The following is an 18,861-nucleotide window of genomic DNA, read 5'->3' on the forward strand; positions in this document are numbered from 1 at the left end:
TCATGATGGCATACTACTTAACCCCAGAATGGGGGGTCTGGTGTTGATTTTGACAGAACGAAGACATTATGTTTCAAACATGCACTTTAAATGAGGTTTCGAGTTGTCGACTCGATGATGTCAGTCACCGCCAGTAGTTATTCAGTGTGAATTCATATTCATTGTCATCTTGTTGTAAAATTCAAGAAAAGATTTGAAAAAAAACATTGATACAAAAATCAATCTTCTAACCGAGTCATTGTAGTATATATGGGGTTGGGGTTGGGGGACAATACCTCTCAAAACATATTTAAAAAATTATTAGTGAATCCTTGCTAGTTCAATACTTTAAATTTTCAATTGTAAAGGGTTTCGCAGAACCCTGTGTCTCTCTTGCGATTGCTGTTGTCAGTGCAGAGTGCAATCTTTATTGTAAAAAGTTGGTCCATTTACTAGTATGATACGGTAAATCCAGAAATGGAGAGGGGGTTCTGCCTCACTAGTCAGAAATATTTTAGTGGAGTGTCTTCGATCATAACGAACTTTCAAAACGTTTTTTTTTTTTAAATTGGGTTAAGTCGTAATCCAGTTCCTGTTAAATGAGTTAATGTACAGAGAACTTCGATCTGAAAACAGTGTTAAGTAGAATTGTATATCAATAAGTAAAATTTTCTATCAATAGAATTTGCACTTTAATTATTAGAGTTAAAAGTGCTTCTTTGATCTTTGAACCCAAGTCAAACTTATCATGTTGACATGTTTAACCTTGCAAAAAAGGGAAAATAAATACAGCTTTCGTGTTTATTAACATTCACTTTTTCTGGAAATTTGTAGAGTTCATTTTTTTTGCGTTTTTTTGGCAACAATTTATTTTCTGAATATAATTTCCTAATTGTGCAAATCGAACAGTCCTTATATTTTTCAAGAGGAGTTAGCTTTTCTTAGCGTCATTAGCATCGCCCAATAGATGGCGTCTCTTAGTAATTCCGGTCTTCGCGTAGAAATAGTGCTTTATTTGGAAACAAGTTTTCACGTATCTTTGATTTTTTTTAATAAAACCATACTACAAAAGTAGAAAATATATATTGAAAAAGATAATATTAACTAATGACTTTCCATCAGTTTTTACATTATAAACGTTTATAAATGTCTACCTGTCGCGTATGAATTTCAAAAGGTTAATTACAGTGTTGTGTTACCTTCACGAGGAATGGACGGATTTTAAATACACATTTCTCACTTTATTTACATTTAACATGGAATTTAATACCCAACGAATTCTAGTGCATGACAAAAGGATAAATTAATTGATAATTTGTGTAGTTTTATTGTTTACTTGTGACAAACTATGATCATAAATTTTATTTGGATTACAATCTATTGAGTCTGATAAATTGTTTTGTATTTTTACGAAAGAATGTGAATGCATGACCAGGCAAGCTGCTGAAAATGGCATCATGCGCAAGTTTCATGGAGTCTCCACTCGTCCTTTGGGTAATGTATATTTTTTTCATGCAAATTGTTCTCATGAAACGATTTATTAACTTAAATTATTTCGTAATTGATGCAAGGACATGTCTGAAGAGTGAAGTCTTGAATGCACGAGTTATCAACAACATTGACTTAAAAGTACATATACGACTTTGAAGAAAATATTTCTTAGCATTTTTTCAATGTTAAACCATAAAACACTACTACAACTGCTTCTCAAAATATTTTCTGGACACATGGGAAAAAGCTTTGTGTACATAAATTATCTGTATGAATATGTTGTCCATACCAAAACTGGCTTTAATACAATACTTTGAGAGAGCGCCACTAATTTGTTGACGGGATGTTAGAGCAGATTTGAAGCTCTCTACATTATGTATTTGTGATGATTTGTTGAAGGAATGCAATGCCTTAATCATGATTATCCATGTTTTCAATCAGTGCACATGTGTCCTGCATCTGACTGTTTATTTTTAAACAGCAAACACAGGCTGTCATGAAGCTCTACTTGTACATGTATATAGAGAATCCTATAACCAAAAAATAGAATGTAGTGGTAAATACATGTACAATAGGCTATTTGCCAATTTCCGTCAATTGACCCTGTTATTAGAGATCCCTTTTTAGTTGTCTCCCTTATGAGGGACATTAATTTTTATTGACAATGGGGAGCTAGCAGAAAGAGCAAATTTACCTGTGCGTAATGTGAGTAATCTCTAAGGTTTTTTAAATCTTTTAATTACATTAACTTGTTGTAAAGCTAAAAACCTTTGTCCTCTGAAATAGTTTTTCGTGAAAAATTAGTTGAACCGCCAATACACCACTTTCAATTTGCTATGCTTTGCATTGGCAAAAGCCAATTTTGTCCGGTATGGAACCAGTCTACGATTTACAAAGGGAAGTAATTCGTTTAAAAAGTGTGTTATATCAGAATCAAATTGGTAATTGGCAAATCGACTATTGTACCTATGATTCTGCTTACAGGCTAACAAAAATTAGGGACATTTTTCTTAAAAGTGTATTGATACATGTACATGTATTTATAAACAGGAGAGACAGTCTGAATTTTGTAGCTCTTGCCCAAAAATTAAAGTAAATCTTTAGTGTTACTGGGTATGCACTAAAACAATTTTAAAGGTAACAAAAAAATGAAGGTCAAGTATTTGGATTTCCATCATTATTGAAATCTAAATGATTAAATCAAAGAACTTTTGTATTTGCTTGATATAATTTTGTGTGCATGTATATTTGTATGATGCTTGCATTTAATTTAGTTGGTTTGTTTTAGGTGGAGACTTTTGCAAATGGAAGATCTATTGAGTTTCAAGATCTCCATGATGGTATCTTTCTGAACAAAGTGCTTCAACAAATGTAAGTAACTAAGTTTACACAAGAATGTGCAGTAATACATGTAGGTAATAACATACACAGTACCAATTTTTTGTGCTAAAAATGTGCAAGGTAAAAAAATGAACATTGTTTAAAATGATGTAAACCATTTCAAACTTGTCTTTTTCAACTTTTTCATTTTTGTATGTCAAACCAGTACAATTAATTTGAGGTTATAAAAGAAAATATGTCAAGTGGACATAAAACATTTTTTTCAACTTTTTATTTTTATATAATAATTTGATATAGTTTTAATGAGTGTCCTGCCTTAATTCCATAGTTAGATGCACGACTCTCAATGTATATTGTGAAAACAATTCAAACTATACACATGTTAAAGGAATTAATATATTTTTAGTTTTATGTTAAATTTTACCGATTTCAGTGACAGTCGACCAGTCTATGCCAATGTCAATGATACTGTTGATGATATGAACAGTAGATTACAGAACTGGGATATACTGATTCGAAATATAAAATCATTTTATGTGGTAAGTCCAAGAAATCACTTTATACATATACAATGTATGGACATGTATATTGATAGTGTAGAATGTTATGTATAAGCTCATAGATTGAAACAATTTAATGCTTTTAACAGAGATTACAAAATCATCCTGACATAAAGAAATTTATCAAATTCTGACTGAGATTCAAAGCATTGAATGTCTTGAATAAATCAAACTTCCAAAAAGTTCATTTAGGAACAGCATAATCAGAAAGGTATTGAACCTTGTATATTGACAGAATAAGGATAAAAAGGAAAAGGGGAGGGGGGGGGTTAAAGGGAAGGCTTTTCAGGTACAATGTATCTTCATGCTAACTTGTCTTGTGGAGTACATTAGTACTGTTGAGCTAAATTATATGTATCATATATAGCCTCATTGTATTTTGTAAATACATGTACTAACTGTACATGCTATGTGTACACTTTTGCTTATTTCACAGGTTAATGTATAATAGTGTTCCTTACAATTTTCCAGTATAAAATGCGCAGTGTATCCATTTCAATCTACATGTATTATAGAGTTGACTATCATGCGATTCAATCATTATCTGTGTTTATCACAAGAATGTTGATATTGATTTTTTCCACTACAAAACAAAACCATTGAAAAAAGGTTTTACTTTATGGGTAGATTTTATCAGAACATTTTTTTCAATAAATGAAAGGAAAAAGAAGAGTATAATTGATTACAATTGTCCTGGTATATAATCCATTTAGAGCTATATATGTTAAAATTAATAGTAGATGGTATTGCAAGTAGATATGTGGTCTTATAAAATGTACAATGTACATGTACAATGTACCTATTAGTATCATCAACATGTTCAAATAGAAAATGTTTACCCCTATAAATAGTGTTTTATCTAGAGCAATTTTTCTTCCAAAACATTTGACTCTATGTGCCCTTTTGTCATGTTTGTGACATCGAGATTAAGTCGCAGTAAGTTTTTTTTGCTGATCGAATGTGCTATGAAATTACTATTAAACTTTTAACTATAAAGAAAATTATTGCTAGTATGGCAGATTGATACATTTATATAAGAATAAGAGACAAGTGTTTTTGATAAATTATTTGCCTTCAATATTATCTGCATATCATTTAGCATAAGTACATGTATAAATAATTGAAGGAATAACTAAATTTGTACATTGGGCCACAATTAAAATATTTTGGTTTGCCCAAACCCTACCCAAAGGTTGAGACAGTGGGTAGGTACAATGTACTATGTAAGTAGGCATTTTTTTTTTTTTTTTTTGAAAAAGAGAAATTGAAGTATCGGGTGTTTATTAGTCTTCATGCCTATCTGATTAAAAAAAAAACTTCTTCAAATCAGGACAAGAAAAGAATTTGAGTAGGCAGCTTTTTTCTGGGTAGGTAGCGTTTGGGCAAACAAGCCTATTCTTTTTTATGGCCTTGTTTAAGAAAATGTGGTATTAGTGTCAACGAAACAACTCTTTATCCAAGTCAAAATTAAACTATATTCTGTTTATTGTGTCAGTGTCAGAATGTACTGTAGGATCTGAGAATTGTGAAAGTGTTTGCTGTAGTCCTATTTCTGTTGTTTCAATCATGTTTACAGGATTATCACATACAAAAACACCCGAACTTTTTAACTTTTATTTCTGTTTTTAGTTGTACTTTAAAATATCATGATAAATGAATTTAAATTTAAACATAGTACAAATCAATCAATTATACACCTACAAATGTTTTCAAGCATAAATTTTGATTTTTTTGCTTGATTTGAAAACTGTTTTTGACTTATGATAAATAAGTCTGTCAGTTGAGGCTTACCCATTGAATACATGTACATGTAATAATGTTTATCTACTGGATAAAATCTTAGTAATGTTTTAAACAACTGGGCCCTATACTAATGTTTGTTTTCTTTTAAACCTACATGTACTCATTAGGGAGTTTTATAAGATTGACTTTTATTTTTGACTTCAAAAATTCACATTCCATGACAGCTGTCAAATATATTTGAAGTTTATAACAGATGTTTTTATTCAAAATGTTTGAAAAAATACCTATGTGTAAAAAACGTTATGAAAATGCCTGTACATACACGTACTATGAAGTAATGGTTTATCTATGTATTATATACAAAAGACATTTTCACTTTAAACTGTTTACTCCTGTTATGTCAAAATTCCTTTAAATGTTTTTGATAGTAAGACGGTACACCTGTAATCATTTACCTGAATCTTACATTTATTTGTACTGCGTCAAAATATTAATAATGCATGCTTCAACAGGTATTATCAATGAATGTAACATTTTACTCTGACAAGTGTAATTCTATTTTTCGTGTTCAGTTATTGAGTTATTTCATATTTCATCAAAAGAAGGGGAATAAAATTGCCATTCTGAATAGCTGTACATATAGTGTCTTTGTTACGTTTAATTCCATTTAAATGGTCTTATTTATAGGTATTGTTTGTAAATAATGTCGACTCAAAAGAAACCCCTCAACTTGGCAGACCTACATAGAAATTTCTGATATCAAATTGTTTAATAATGACATCCATAATGCGGTATTGGCCCAAATATGTTAATTTTGAATGACTTCAGGAAAAGTTACTTAGGTGAATTAAATATTTAATGGGTTTATATTGTTGCAGGTAACAAAAGGTTATATAAATTATGAATTTTACCTTTCTGTTATATACATTTGTAGATTTCAAACAAATAGATACTTTTATGTTTAATGCATGATTCATAAATTACGAAATCATTGCTCTTTATTGACTATAAGGGGGTAGGTTAAAACTTTTTTTTTCTGGAATGATACAGTGTATATTACTATAAAAATTGATGTGCAAGTTTTATTTTACTTAAGGTTTATATGAGCAAATGTATGCATTTAGAAAGGAGAAGGTCCGGTAAGGACTCATTTTGGCCTCAAATTTCAGTTTCATCTGACGAAAGATTTTGACCACTTTTTAAACACTTAAGTGTCTATTTTACTTGATTCAATTAGTTTATGTGAAAGATTTGAACTGATTTAGTCATTAAAAACGATCCGATTCCAGCTCAAATATGAAAAATCTACCAAATATGCTGAAAAATGTCACTTTACAGATGGTTTTTGTCAAAAATGAAAGTGGCCGCATCCGTGTTCATCCACAAGCTTTATATATATGTTATGTATTATCATAAAATACAACTTACATTTCAATATTAAGGATGAACACGAATGCGGCCACTTCCGTTTTACACGGAAACCGTCTAAAATTTAACTAAAATGCTAGAATTTCGAAGATTTCAGTAATTTAGCATGACTTAATGGCGCTACAACCCGATATATGTGCATTGCATAGTCAAAAACAGCCCATATTTATGTGGCAGACGCATTCAACTGTCCAATAAATAACTAAAAGTTTACATTTTAACAATTTTGTAAAACTGTTATATTTTGGGGCCAAAAAGGGGTCTTACCGGACCTACTCCTTTGTTATTTTATGAACCCTGATTCCATTTCTGATCTTTTGAATGTCAATACTTCAGTTTACACCACAAATGGACATATTCTATCCTCAGAGGAAAAATCTGACCAAGTTCATGTTTGTCTATTGATATATCCTATAAGAATTCTATTAAAAACATTTACTGGTTTCAAACGAAAAATTTTTATCAACATTTTTTTCATGCATAAGTTCAAATGTTGAAATTAATATGAGAGTTTACCCTTAGTATTGCATATGACAGGTTGCTGGACTGAAACAGTAGGACAGATGTTGTTAACTCACTACATAAAATAATATAAACCAATTTGTAACAAAAGTAAAGAAATAGCACTTTTATTGCTGATCTGCATCTCCTTCACAGTAAACCAATCAACGTTAAATGTGCAAGGAGCAAAAGCTTATCATTTTACCCACTACAAGTACAAGACTCTCTTGCATTGTTTTGTGCAGACCTTTTTATTTAACAAAGGGCAGGTTGTCAGAAAACGTACACAGGGCTGCACTTGGGGAAAGGGCAGGTGGACCACTCTATGAAAACGACCTATCTGGAACACTGCTGATAGATGACCATAACATTTTAGCTTTGCATTGAACTTGGTTCACTATTAAACTTTGGTATGACTCATTATGTAATTTCACTCGCCATATCTTTAAATTGTGCTTATGAAAATAAAGAGATATGACATAATTTTCAATGAGACTGCTAGCTACAATGTACAAGTTAAGGCCATGGGACCATAGTTTTGTGAAGTTTATGAAATGCTTACAATAATACATGCCATTGTGAGTTAATTTTCTTATATATACGTATACTGTTACATGTTATCTACTGCAGATTTACCTGTAAATTGTATAGAGCAGTGAAATTTTAAGTACCTGTTTTTAAATTGAAAAAATATTAATAACATGCATTCATGTTAATATTAGGCCTTTTCCCATGAGATCAGACTATAATATTTTTTCGGGGTCATTTTATTAAAATGACACTGAACTTTTAATAGATAGAAAATACCGCATGAATCATGTTGTGGTTTGCTAATCTTAAAACTGTGAACAATTAGTTCTTGTCTATCGCAAGTGTATTATCAGTCAATACCTGATTTTGAATAAATCTTTGTAATCAACAAGGGGTGTAAAAATAGTCCCTGTTAATCCTAGATTAGTATAATCTTATATCAATAAATCACTGTGACTTAAGTCCAGAAAAATGTAACCTTTGTTCAATTAAAATTCAACCAGAGATTAGTAAAGTAATTTATTTAATTACTTGGGGATTGGAAGACATTTTGATAATAATAAGCTGAAGTAAATGATGCCAATTTAACTTTTTAATTATACAATTTGGTGACTTTAATCGATTTTATTGAAAGTTGAATGATTTATTGGCTATTTAAATGATATTTTATGAAGAAAATTAAGTAATAACACAGAGTCAATTTCCTAAGTAAATTTACTTACATTAATAAGATTTTTATGTACACAATATTTGAGGATGAACTTAAACTACAGTTTGAAGTTGATAATAAAAATTGACAAATTTATACAATTTGATTCATCGCCAAAGTGGTAGGATGCATAAGCCTTAAAGGCTTATATCTCTGATCTTGATTTGAAATAAAATATAAGTACATATAAAAAGATTCTTGGAATTTAATCAATAATTTTGTCAATTTTCTAAAAATTTATTATGTATAAAAGAAGGTCTTGAATTCTGTCTGATTCAAGATTTCTAAAAAAATATTTGTTAAACTTTCTCACAAGGTCTGAGCCTGGGGTGTTTGGAAGATAAAACAAACCCTACTAAAAATTTAAGACAGACAGATTAGATTGTCTTTCAGACTGGTTGTCTGTCTGAATTTCTGTCACACTATTTGGGAATTTCTTAAAATCTGATGACTTATGTCTTATAAACTCGAGAACATTTTCCTTGCTTCTAATCATCACCAATTCAAACTTCCCAATAATTCAACATATTTTTTACATTTTTTTTCATCTTATTCATGAACTGGGATGTTAGTATCAAATAGAGCCAATTTTATTTCTTCTTTGCATGAAACAATCTGATTAAAGCCGCTGGACTGAGACATTTCTCTTTGTTAATGAAATTGAATGTTCTTGGTAACTAGTTTCATTTGACAAACAAAAGTATAGGGTTGGAATTTATTCAAAGGTATGACAAATTGATTGATACTTATTATTCTGTAGGCCCAAGAAAGTTTATCTAGCACCAGGTGGTTCAATTGATGTTTAATTTTTTTTCCAATTCATTGATAGAATCTTAAATTCTTTTTCAGTAGGATTATAGATTTACATGTTCTATTAAAGCTTTGACTAGAATCTAATTTATCCAAAGGCCATGTGACCTTTTAACTTTCAGTCAATCAGAAAATTTTATCTGAAAATGAAATCATAGTGCTTATACTTATATAGACTATTGAAAATGATAATTAAAAAATCTGCCTGTGGATTACATGCTAACAACACAAATATTTCGATGAATCAATAATTTTTTTTTTAGTGAAAATGAAACATACAACTGAATGTCGCTTCTTTTGTAAGTTGTAATTTTTGACAAAACACACATGTACATTAAATGAAACCTACATGTACATGTACTGTTACGTGAACTAAGTATTTGATAATTTAGTATTTGAAAGACCTTAGATGTGGGATGTACATTGTTGAATATTGATACAGTAATTGAATAACTGAAAATCTTTACACAATCTAGAGGTCTAACTTTTACTTAGATATTATACAAGGTTCTAACTGTGAATATTGACAATAAAAATCTCTCCAATATATTTGCATAGCTTGTTACGTAGTCTACGGTAGAATTGTTTGCCTGCTTTATAAAATAGATTTCATACACTGTCCAGAAAAATAATTTGTCAAAGACAAGGTAAAAGTTAGTAAATTTAGACCAGATCAAAACTTCAAAAGTAATGTTGGAAATATTAAGAAAGTACCTTTCTTCATGGATGTTGAGTTGTTTCATAGAAAATTGTTGTGAATGTTCACTAGTAGCATTTGGCTTCCCGTCTTGGAATGTTCAACTTAATTGTCTGGTATCACCTAAATAAAATGGAGAATGGAAATAGGGAACGTGTTAAAAGAGACAACAACCGACCTAATACATGGACATGTAGCAGAAACAGCCAATGGCCACAATCTGAAAAAAAATTGTGAGAAAATCCTGCATCGTATTATTAAAGTATACTGATAAGTTTGATCAAAGCCATTTGGATGTCTTCTAGTAGCATGTGACTGCAAGTGTTGGAGGAGGTTGGAGGTTGAAGGTTTAATACATCACTCAGTCCAACTAAAGTCCTATTATTTAATTCGAGGATACTGATTTGTTTGGTTATAAAAAATCTTTGGTAAATTAAAGCTGCATTTGCAGATTTTTAATGGCATGTTGCCTCAAGTGTTAAAGGCTGCTGGTTTAGTTCCTCATATACAATGTAGTCTTACAAAAAACTTGAAAGATGATATGTACTGCTTTTCTACAAATCTTTAGGGCTTTTTATACTTGAAGATAAAGGTTGTTTTAGATTTATCTTCTAGAACGTTATGCAAGCTGCAAGTAAGTCATCTCTGTGTGGATTTCAATGAATTTGCAACTCTGCAGATAAATATATTCTCATAGTATATGCATATATAATTAACATAGACCCATTTCATGTCTTTCAAGGAGATTAAACAAACAATTCAAATTATAACATGATGATTTTGATGCATAATTTGCTCTTCATAGTGGAGGGGAAATTTTTTTAATCAATTTATTTCAAAACTATATACATGCAAGTACTTGTAACAAAAACTGAATTTTCTATGGGTATAAATCTAGTAGGACTGTTAAAATAGATAAGTTTGACTTTAATTTATAGAAATTATAAACTTAGTAAGTGAAAGTGGTTAGAATTGTTTGTGATAAAATTTAAAGAAATCTTATTGACTAACACTCCAAATAAACTAGGATATGGCCTTATAACAGAGAATATGTTTATGGTTTAATGGTTCTACAAGTAAATATTGAGAGTTGTTCATGTAGATTTTACTGATATACTCTACATACATACACCTAAGGTGTCGGTGCATAGCGCCAAATGATTTGTTTGATCACGGTTTAGATGTTTAGATATTTACAAAACTTCACAGCCTAGCTTTTATGATCGTTTACTTGAACTTTATTGAAAAGAATTGTTTTTTTATTATGATTATATCCTTTCAAAAATTTTATAATATTTTTGTCTGTCTTTATAATAATCAAGGCATTGTGCAAACAATATTTTCGTTTCGACCTTTATAAGGGTAACAAGGTTGAATAAATGTGTATTGGGCCAATGTTTGAACAAGGTATATGAATTATTGGTGAGAGTGAAGATTATGAAGGCTTGTTGACACGCTCTCATGATCAATGTCATTAAGTCTAACAATACCTGCATTCCGCTTCAAAGTCTAAAACTCATAACAAAAGGGAGATAATCTTCTTAATGACTTTCGAGATCTTTTGTTTCCGAATCCAATTATTTTTTTGGAACAAGTTAACCATTGAGACTTTGGCTGTATTTAAGTTGTATTTATCGCCTATTTAATCAAAGTTACACGGTATTGCTGAAATAACTTTGGCACAACGTTAGGCTAATATTTAACATATAAGTACTTCAAGCATTCTTGTAAGTCCTATAGAGTAACTTGAAAAATTATAATGCATTAGTAAAATGAAAACATTATGTAATACAAATTTAAATGGTACAAAAAAAGTACATTTTGTACCAGTTTACATAAAATGCTTTATATATAATGTAGATTGCTCAAAGGTATACAATGGACAAACTTATGTTTCAAAAGGGTCTTTTTGCAACTAATGCCCTTGCCTTTCGTAAGAAGATAAACATGAAAATACTTTGCTGTACATGTTTATCACTGCTTTACAGGGAATTTTGGTTTTCAGACTGATCTCTTTAAAAGCTTTTGTTGAAAAAATAATTTTTTAATCACTTATTACCTTATTTGATCAAAATATGCCACAGAATTGGTAAAAAGCAAAAATTTGTCTTTTGGTTTTATTGGCAATTGTAAATGGAATACTTCTGGTTAGTTGATACCAAAAATAGGCATTTATTCAAAGCCAAGCAACATAAACATTATGAAAATGAATGATATAAAGTTAAATTGAATATTTTTTTCTCCAGCCAGCTCAGATTTTGGCTTCTGATTAATTGTGTATTAGATAAGATGAATATCAAAATGTTGCATGTATGCTCCAGTATTAAGCCAGATGAACAGGCAATTAATATCCTTGTCATATTTTATGCATTGTCTTTGATGTGGTAACATTAGCATGTCAATTACTGCAACAGATGCACATTTCAACAATGAATGTCTCTTTAGAGATGCTCGAGGTCAAAACATTTGAAATCCAAAACCTTATTGAAAAGTTCAAGAGTTGAACAAACCTCAAACTTTCCCTCAAATTACATTCTTTGAATTTCACATATACTTTTATGTAAATATACCTGTTTGTATCCGTCATTGTTGAAGACATCCCGTGTTTGACTAAACACTTATATTTTATATGGTCCAAGGATGTGATTGACTTTTTAAACAAATTACGTGTTTTATACCAGTTATTTAGATAAAGAATAATTTAAGGATATCCTCTAGAGTTGAAGTGTACTTGATCTAACAATGAGTGGTAAAACTCTGACATCAGACTTAGCAGATATTTATACTTCACACAAGCTACTATTATATAGTATAAATTGGACTACAATTATCTAACCCTACTATTGGGTTTGATACATGTATTTCTACTGATTGTGGGAACACAATTTAGTGGAGACCGCAAACGCATTACTTTGTTGATGTATTGGTATTTTATATTATCCCGTTTAAAAGTTGCAAAAGGGATAAAAACTATAGTATATATACCTATACATTAGTTCATCTGTCTGTCAGCAGCCTGTAATCCTATGAAAGGAAAAGGTGTCTTTAATTTAGCATTTGATTGCTTGTGTTGAGGTATTATTCGTTACAGGATAACCTTCCTGTAATATTTTTCAGTATTTTCATTTAGTGCATAACAGTATACCGAAGGTTAATCTTCAAAAGACCTCTTAAAGATACCTAAAATTTCTTTTATATCAAAGTTTGAATATCAACTAAATGACGGTCAAATGTTTTCAAATCCACTAAGGTTGGTATTCCAAGGTTCTAATGAAAATTAATCCACAGTATATCAATTTTAATGTCTTGTCTCAGTAGCATATGCGATATGGGTGGCATCTTTGGATTTTACATGTTAAAAAATAGGTGATTTCATGATGCATGTGATCATCTTGAGATACACCTATGTTTTTGAATACATTGTTAAAATATGTATAAAATGAATCTGTAGATTTAAGCTTATAACATATTTTTTTGATTTCTTTTTACTTATAGGATGTTTTGCAACAGATATTGATAGTAAAACTACCAAACTTTCAACAAATATGTAAAGAACCAGAAAAAGGTAGGTAACACAAGGTTGATTGCACATATAGGAGTTGTGATATTTTCTGTCCTATAAACCTTTTAAAGCTGAGTGGACATTATATATCAAAAGCTAAAAGTAATTTAAAGATGGTTTTTGGTTGTTTTCTGCCTTTTGGTCGTTCTGTTGTCTCTTTGACACATCCCCTCATTTCCATTCACTGATTCATGATCAGTATTCTATTCTTTAAAAGTTTATAGTAGAAATCTTCAAGATCACTACAAGATTTCTCCAATATTTTATTTTAAATCTTGCTCTCTTCTTGGAAGGACTACTCTCTCAATACTCCCATAACATCCTTTTCAACAAGCACTAATAATCATGTTTCATGTACATTTGAATCTTGTAATTACTTTAGAATCATTAAACTTTAACTTAAATCTATGAATTATGTATGTGAATGCATATAAAGCAGTATTTTATGTAAATTTTCCTTTAATAATTTCTACAAACACAGGAATATGATCATATTATTGTGGTGGTACATTGAATATTCAGATTCCAAACATGAATAGTATCCTGTTTCTGCACGAAAATTTTGACCCTCATTTCAATGCTGCTCATGAAATGTACCTGCAAATATATTTATTCAATATTACATTGGCTGTACATCTATGTTTTGCTGAAGTAAACCAGCAGCAAGTGATCATTTACATTTTGCTTGGTTATGAGACCATATTTTGATGGTTGTGTTTAACTTAAAATTGAGAATAGTAATGGGGAATATGTCAAAGATCAACAACCCAACCAAGGAGCGGACAATAGCTGAAGGCCACCAATAGGTTTTCAATGCAGCGAGAAAATTCCACACCCAGAGGTGGTCCTTAGCTGGCCCCTACATAAAATTTTATACTAGTTATCTTGTAGGTGAAAAGCAAAAAAGTTGTTTCACATGTGCCAATAAAGTTTGCTCTTAGTGTGATGCAGTTGACAAGCTTCTTTTCATGTGCCTAAATTGTCCAACTCAAGTTTGATCAATCAGTGAAGTTCACTTCAGTCACATCTGCCTTGAAGGATTGACCATATTATTCAGCAGCGTACTATCCCTTCATAGCCTTGCATAGATAGATATTTTGGTGTAGTAAACTAAAGAGGAAAAATTAACATACATTGTAACATGAATCTAGGTTATTTAATCATCTATTGATCTAGAAGATTCAATAGTATAGGGCACTGACATATTTTGTTTGGCAGACATGTACCATTACTCAATCTCAACTGAATTGAAAAAAATAAATCTTTGCATTCAAAATGATATTAAAGGGACTAACTTGGTCACACTTTTATGATTTGTCTTGTTATTTATAGTATACCAAGGTCCATTAACACCAGAGATGGCAATACTTGATACCATTATTCATAAGAAAGTCAAGTTCTGGTTAAATTGGTACCTACAGAGCATTTAGGGTCACATCACTATATATGACATTTATATAGTAAAGCTTTATAGACACAAAGATGACAATGTTATAAGATTTAAATTACCAATTATAAATTGAAGTATCATTTTATTGTTTATAAAGATGTATGTTTTACAAGTATATACCTGTGTTAGGTCAACAGAAATTTTATGTAATCTTGTAGATTTAAATTTTGATGCCAGCCCGATTTGCCAGTACATAGGATCTTTTGTTATCTACATAACTGTTTATCAAATCAATATGATAAAAAAATAGTTGAACCAAAATCTTTTCATATAATCTACAATAGGGTCTCTTTGTAGATTTATAGTTTTGTAAGGAATTTTGAGTGGTCTTTATTAGTTTTGGGTATTGAGGGTTAGTTTCATCTTATTATACATAATTTGATATTTGTAAGAATAGATTCAATTTGTCGAATACCTGTAATTATCTTTAAAGACATCTGTTATCAGACAAAGAAGCTGTTTAAATTGGGGTAATTTCTTTCCCACCCTTTCTTCAGTAAATATGGAAGTACAGAAAACAGAAGCGCACATGTCAGCAAAGTTGAATTTTTCATGGACAATTTTGTTTGTAGATGTTATTATTAAAGGGCTAGTTATGATAGATGAATATTTCTCACACGAGGTTTTAGTTTCTAGTCCAAAGCTTTAGCAAAACAATAACTAAATTGGTAAATTACCCTGAAATATCACTCTCCTCTCTGCATTACAATACATGGAATATGACCTTTCTTTTAAATGCAGGTGAATGTTTTTTGTTTGAAGTAATATATTTATTTCATTTATAATAAGTATAATTAAAAAGACCTTCAGACTTCATTTCAACATGCAATATATCTGTTGTTAATAAATCGACATGTGTTTTTCTTTGATATGCCTTATAAATATGATTTTAAGAAATTGACTTATTTATCATGCTGTGTTTTTCATTGTTTAAATTCTGTGATTTCAGAGGCCAGCTTTACAGAAATTAAGAAGCTGTTGCTGTTAATTTTGGGTTGTGCAATACAATGTGATAAAAAAGAAAACTTTATCGATACTATCAAAAGTCTGGATGTACACGTACAACATGAAATTGTGGAGTTAATCAAAGAGGTAATAATGGTGGGAGAACAGTACCATGGCTTAAACTTACCAAATAGTTAATTCTTCTGTTACAGAAAACAAACTAACTTTACAAGCGAATGAGTTAGGTTATTTTCTGTGTGGGAAAAGATTGATGCAAAAATAAATTGCCAGGAACAAATTTCAAATCTTCTCTTATGTAAAATAATAGAAAAATCTTGAAAACAAATTGTAATTAAGTTTTTTATGTGGGCCAAATGTTTAAAAGTATCTGCAAAAAAAGGCTGATTTACAAAAATTATACATATTCTAACTGTAAAATTTCATTTGAAGCTGTTGCTTGTATCAATTGGCGATTCATTTTTCTATTACGGCTAAGGCTGTTCTTATTTATGGTCTGTGGGGGTAAAGTTATGGTTATTACATTATTTTAAGTTATTTGGGAAATCAAGTACACCTCGGAATGTAAACTTTAAAAGTTATTTTACACTAAACATTATGTTTTGAATAATCTAGATGGATAAGAGATTAGAAGCTCTGGATTTAAAACTTAAGTTATTTTAGACCGACGATACTGTTTTTGTGTAATATAGATGTATAAGAGAATTCAATTTCAACCTTGAAATAAAAGACTCACATTTGTATGCTTTACAAAATACTTCAATTGAATGAGAAACCAGAGCCACTCTACTTACCAAATAATAGAGTCTTTAAAAATTAGACTGGGATTGTGAAATATCAGATTATTGTACAATTGAAAAATGAGCCTCCCGTTTTATTTTACAAGTACATAAGTTTTGACAAGAGAAGCTGATCTAATTTTTGGTCTTCAAAACATCGAGATCCCCTGTAAATTTATTGAGCTGTGTATTGATTCCAACTGCCAGATTATGGTATAATTTTGAAAAAGAAGCCCCCCTTTTAATCAAGCATATAATATGCTGATCTAATCGTTCTTCTACAAATTGAGGAGATCTGTAACTTTATGGAAATGTGTATTGATTCCAACTGCAGTGATTGACAACTATGCTTTGTAATCAAATCCCATTAAGACTTTACTTGACATCTGTCCATGTCTCCTCTAGTCTGTTAACAATGACAGAATCTCCACCTAATACGCTAACTAGGCAAAGTAATGTTAGTAATAGGCTTTAGAGATTTACCATGTAGAACAAGTGACAAAAAGATGATAATTAGTTTATGAAGTAGGTGTGGAGCTAATCATTTGTACTTTCACCTTGATTATTACCTATAGGGCTAGTGGTTTTGATATTAATCACTTTCTATATATAAATATCTGTAATTATTGATTGATTTAGATATCAAAGGAAAGTATTTAGATAGGTGTGATGGGTCAATGATAAAATTCTACCTGTAGCTATTTCCTCCTTTGATTATAATAACAAATTCTGTGTTGCTTGCTTGTTAATTATTTATTTGGTGATTAAGATAACATATTCATTAAATCATATGCCTAGATTGAAAAAATGGATATAAGACCCTGGGGGAAATTATATGTCAACAAAACATTGATTGTCTGGAATTCTTGCTCTTAACCATGTATTCTAGTGCTAGAGAAAAATGCCATCTATTTATATTTGCTGGAAAGGGTGTAAAATTGGAGTAATATATGTTAAAGAATTATATTATTTTTCAGATACATTCAATAAAACGTAAAATACTAAAAAAAATCTTTAAAGTCTAACATGAATTTTGTTTTAGTTTATTTTCGGAGGATGTCTTTTCAATAGTGCTGTGACTGAGTAGTTTAGTTGATTACATTTGTCTCTTAAGTCTTCCTTTACCCAGTTGGGGTTGGAAGCTTTTGCAGTCTTTTGCATAACGAAACAGTACATTTAATCAACCCATGAGTGATTAGACTTGTCAATATAGCAAAAAAATCCCCTAAAAATGATGCAAAAAACTTTGAAAAACTACAACTTGTATTATTTTTTTCTGGTTATATTCCATTCAAAATGTCACATGTGGAACAATTATTGTACATTGATTAATCTCACAATTTTGTCAAAGATTTTCTATGGTAATTGCATACATTTGTACATTTAATTTTGAATTAACAATACAAAACAATGGGTTTAAATTTCTCCGGTGCATTTCCATTTCCTGCACCATTAAAGATAACCACTTTTGTATTAATGTAAAAAAAAAAAATGATAAAAAGCCCTATTAGACTAACAGACCAAAAAATGTCAAGCAAATTAAGATTGAAGGGTCATGTTGATGTAAGGCTTTCTGTAATGTTAATAGAACATATATCTAAAACCCATTATTATTCCATTAACTTTCAAACAGTTTCAAGAGCCAAAAAAAAGGAAATGGATTATTGAATACTTTGTAACATGTTAGGGCATTTGTATTTTCTGAAATAGACGTTGAATAATACATTTCACATCAAGGAGAGCAATTAAATCTATTAAATACACCTCAAAGTCCTGTTGATAGGAAAATGTAAAATATAAAGTTAGTTTAAAGACAGAAAGTATCTGTAAAAAAAACAACAAAACTCTCCTACTCAAAGACTCAAAAACGGTCTTTGTCACGTGAAAATATATTGCATAAATTATGTATACATTCCAATTCTTAAAACTGCACTGAAAAACCTTTTTCTGTTTAAAACCTGAGTTTTATTTATTAGATACAATGATCATAATTAAATGATAATCTAAAAGAATTGTGTATTATTAGCGATACAGATCATTAGAATACTATTAGGTTCTGTATGTTATGGGTCAGTGATGGGTCATCGATAAAAAAACAAGTTACTTGCTCTAAGCAATTTACCAGATAAAAATCAAACAATTAAGACACTATAATAAAAGTTAATAGGTGATTTGTTCATTTCACTGTCCGATGATCATAGATAAATTATTGAATTAACCAAAACTATTCACGGAATGTCCTCGGACTTGCATTGTCACGCTATATTGTTCTCCAAGATAATTAAATTAATTTGCCTTAAAAATATTACCTCTGTTG

The 18,861-nt window shown here is 30.2% G+C and overlaps 1 protein-coding gene across 5 annotated transcripts in view; it reads left to right on the forward strand.

Moving 5' to 3' along the window:
- Positions 1-1,092: 1,092 nt before the first annotated feature.
- LOC143068914 (girdin-like) overlaps positions 1,093-18,861 on the forward strand; it is a 66,421-nt gene continuing 48,652 nt past the window's right edge. For 2 of the 5 annotated variants that reach the window (XM_076243283.1, XM_076243284.1), the window contains exons 1-5: positions 1,094-1,473; positions 2,759-2,841; positions 3,245-3,350; positions 13,286-13,355; positions 15,752-15,894. In XM_076243283.1, the coding sequence (XP_076099398.1) occupies positions 1,429-1,473; positions 2,759-2,841; positions 3,245-3,350; positions 13,286-13,355; positions 15,752-15,894 (447 nt within the window). In that variant the 5' untranslated portion in view covers positions 1,094-1,428. Of the gene's footprint in view, positions 1,474-2,758; positions 2,842-3,244; positions 3,351-13,285; positions 13,356-15,751; positions 15,895-18,861 lie in introns of all 5 variants that reach the window. The other 3 variants (XM_076243281.1, XM_076243282.1, XM_076243285.1) reach the window with 3 other exon arrangements.

The sequence above is a fragment of the Mytilus galloprovincialis genome, chromosome 3, assembly GCF_965363235.1.
Source record: "Mytilus galloprovincialis chromosome 3, xbMytGall1.hap1.1, whole genome shotgun sequence".
Taxonomy (NCBI): domain Eukaryota; kingdom Metazoa; phylum Mollusca; class Bivalvia; order Mytilida; family Mytilidae; genus Mytilus; species Mytilus galloprovincialis.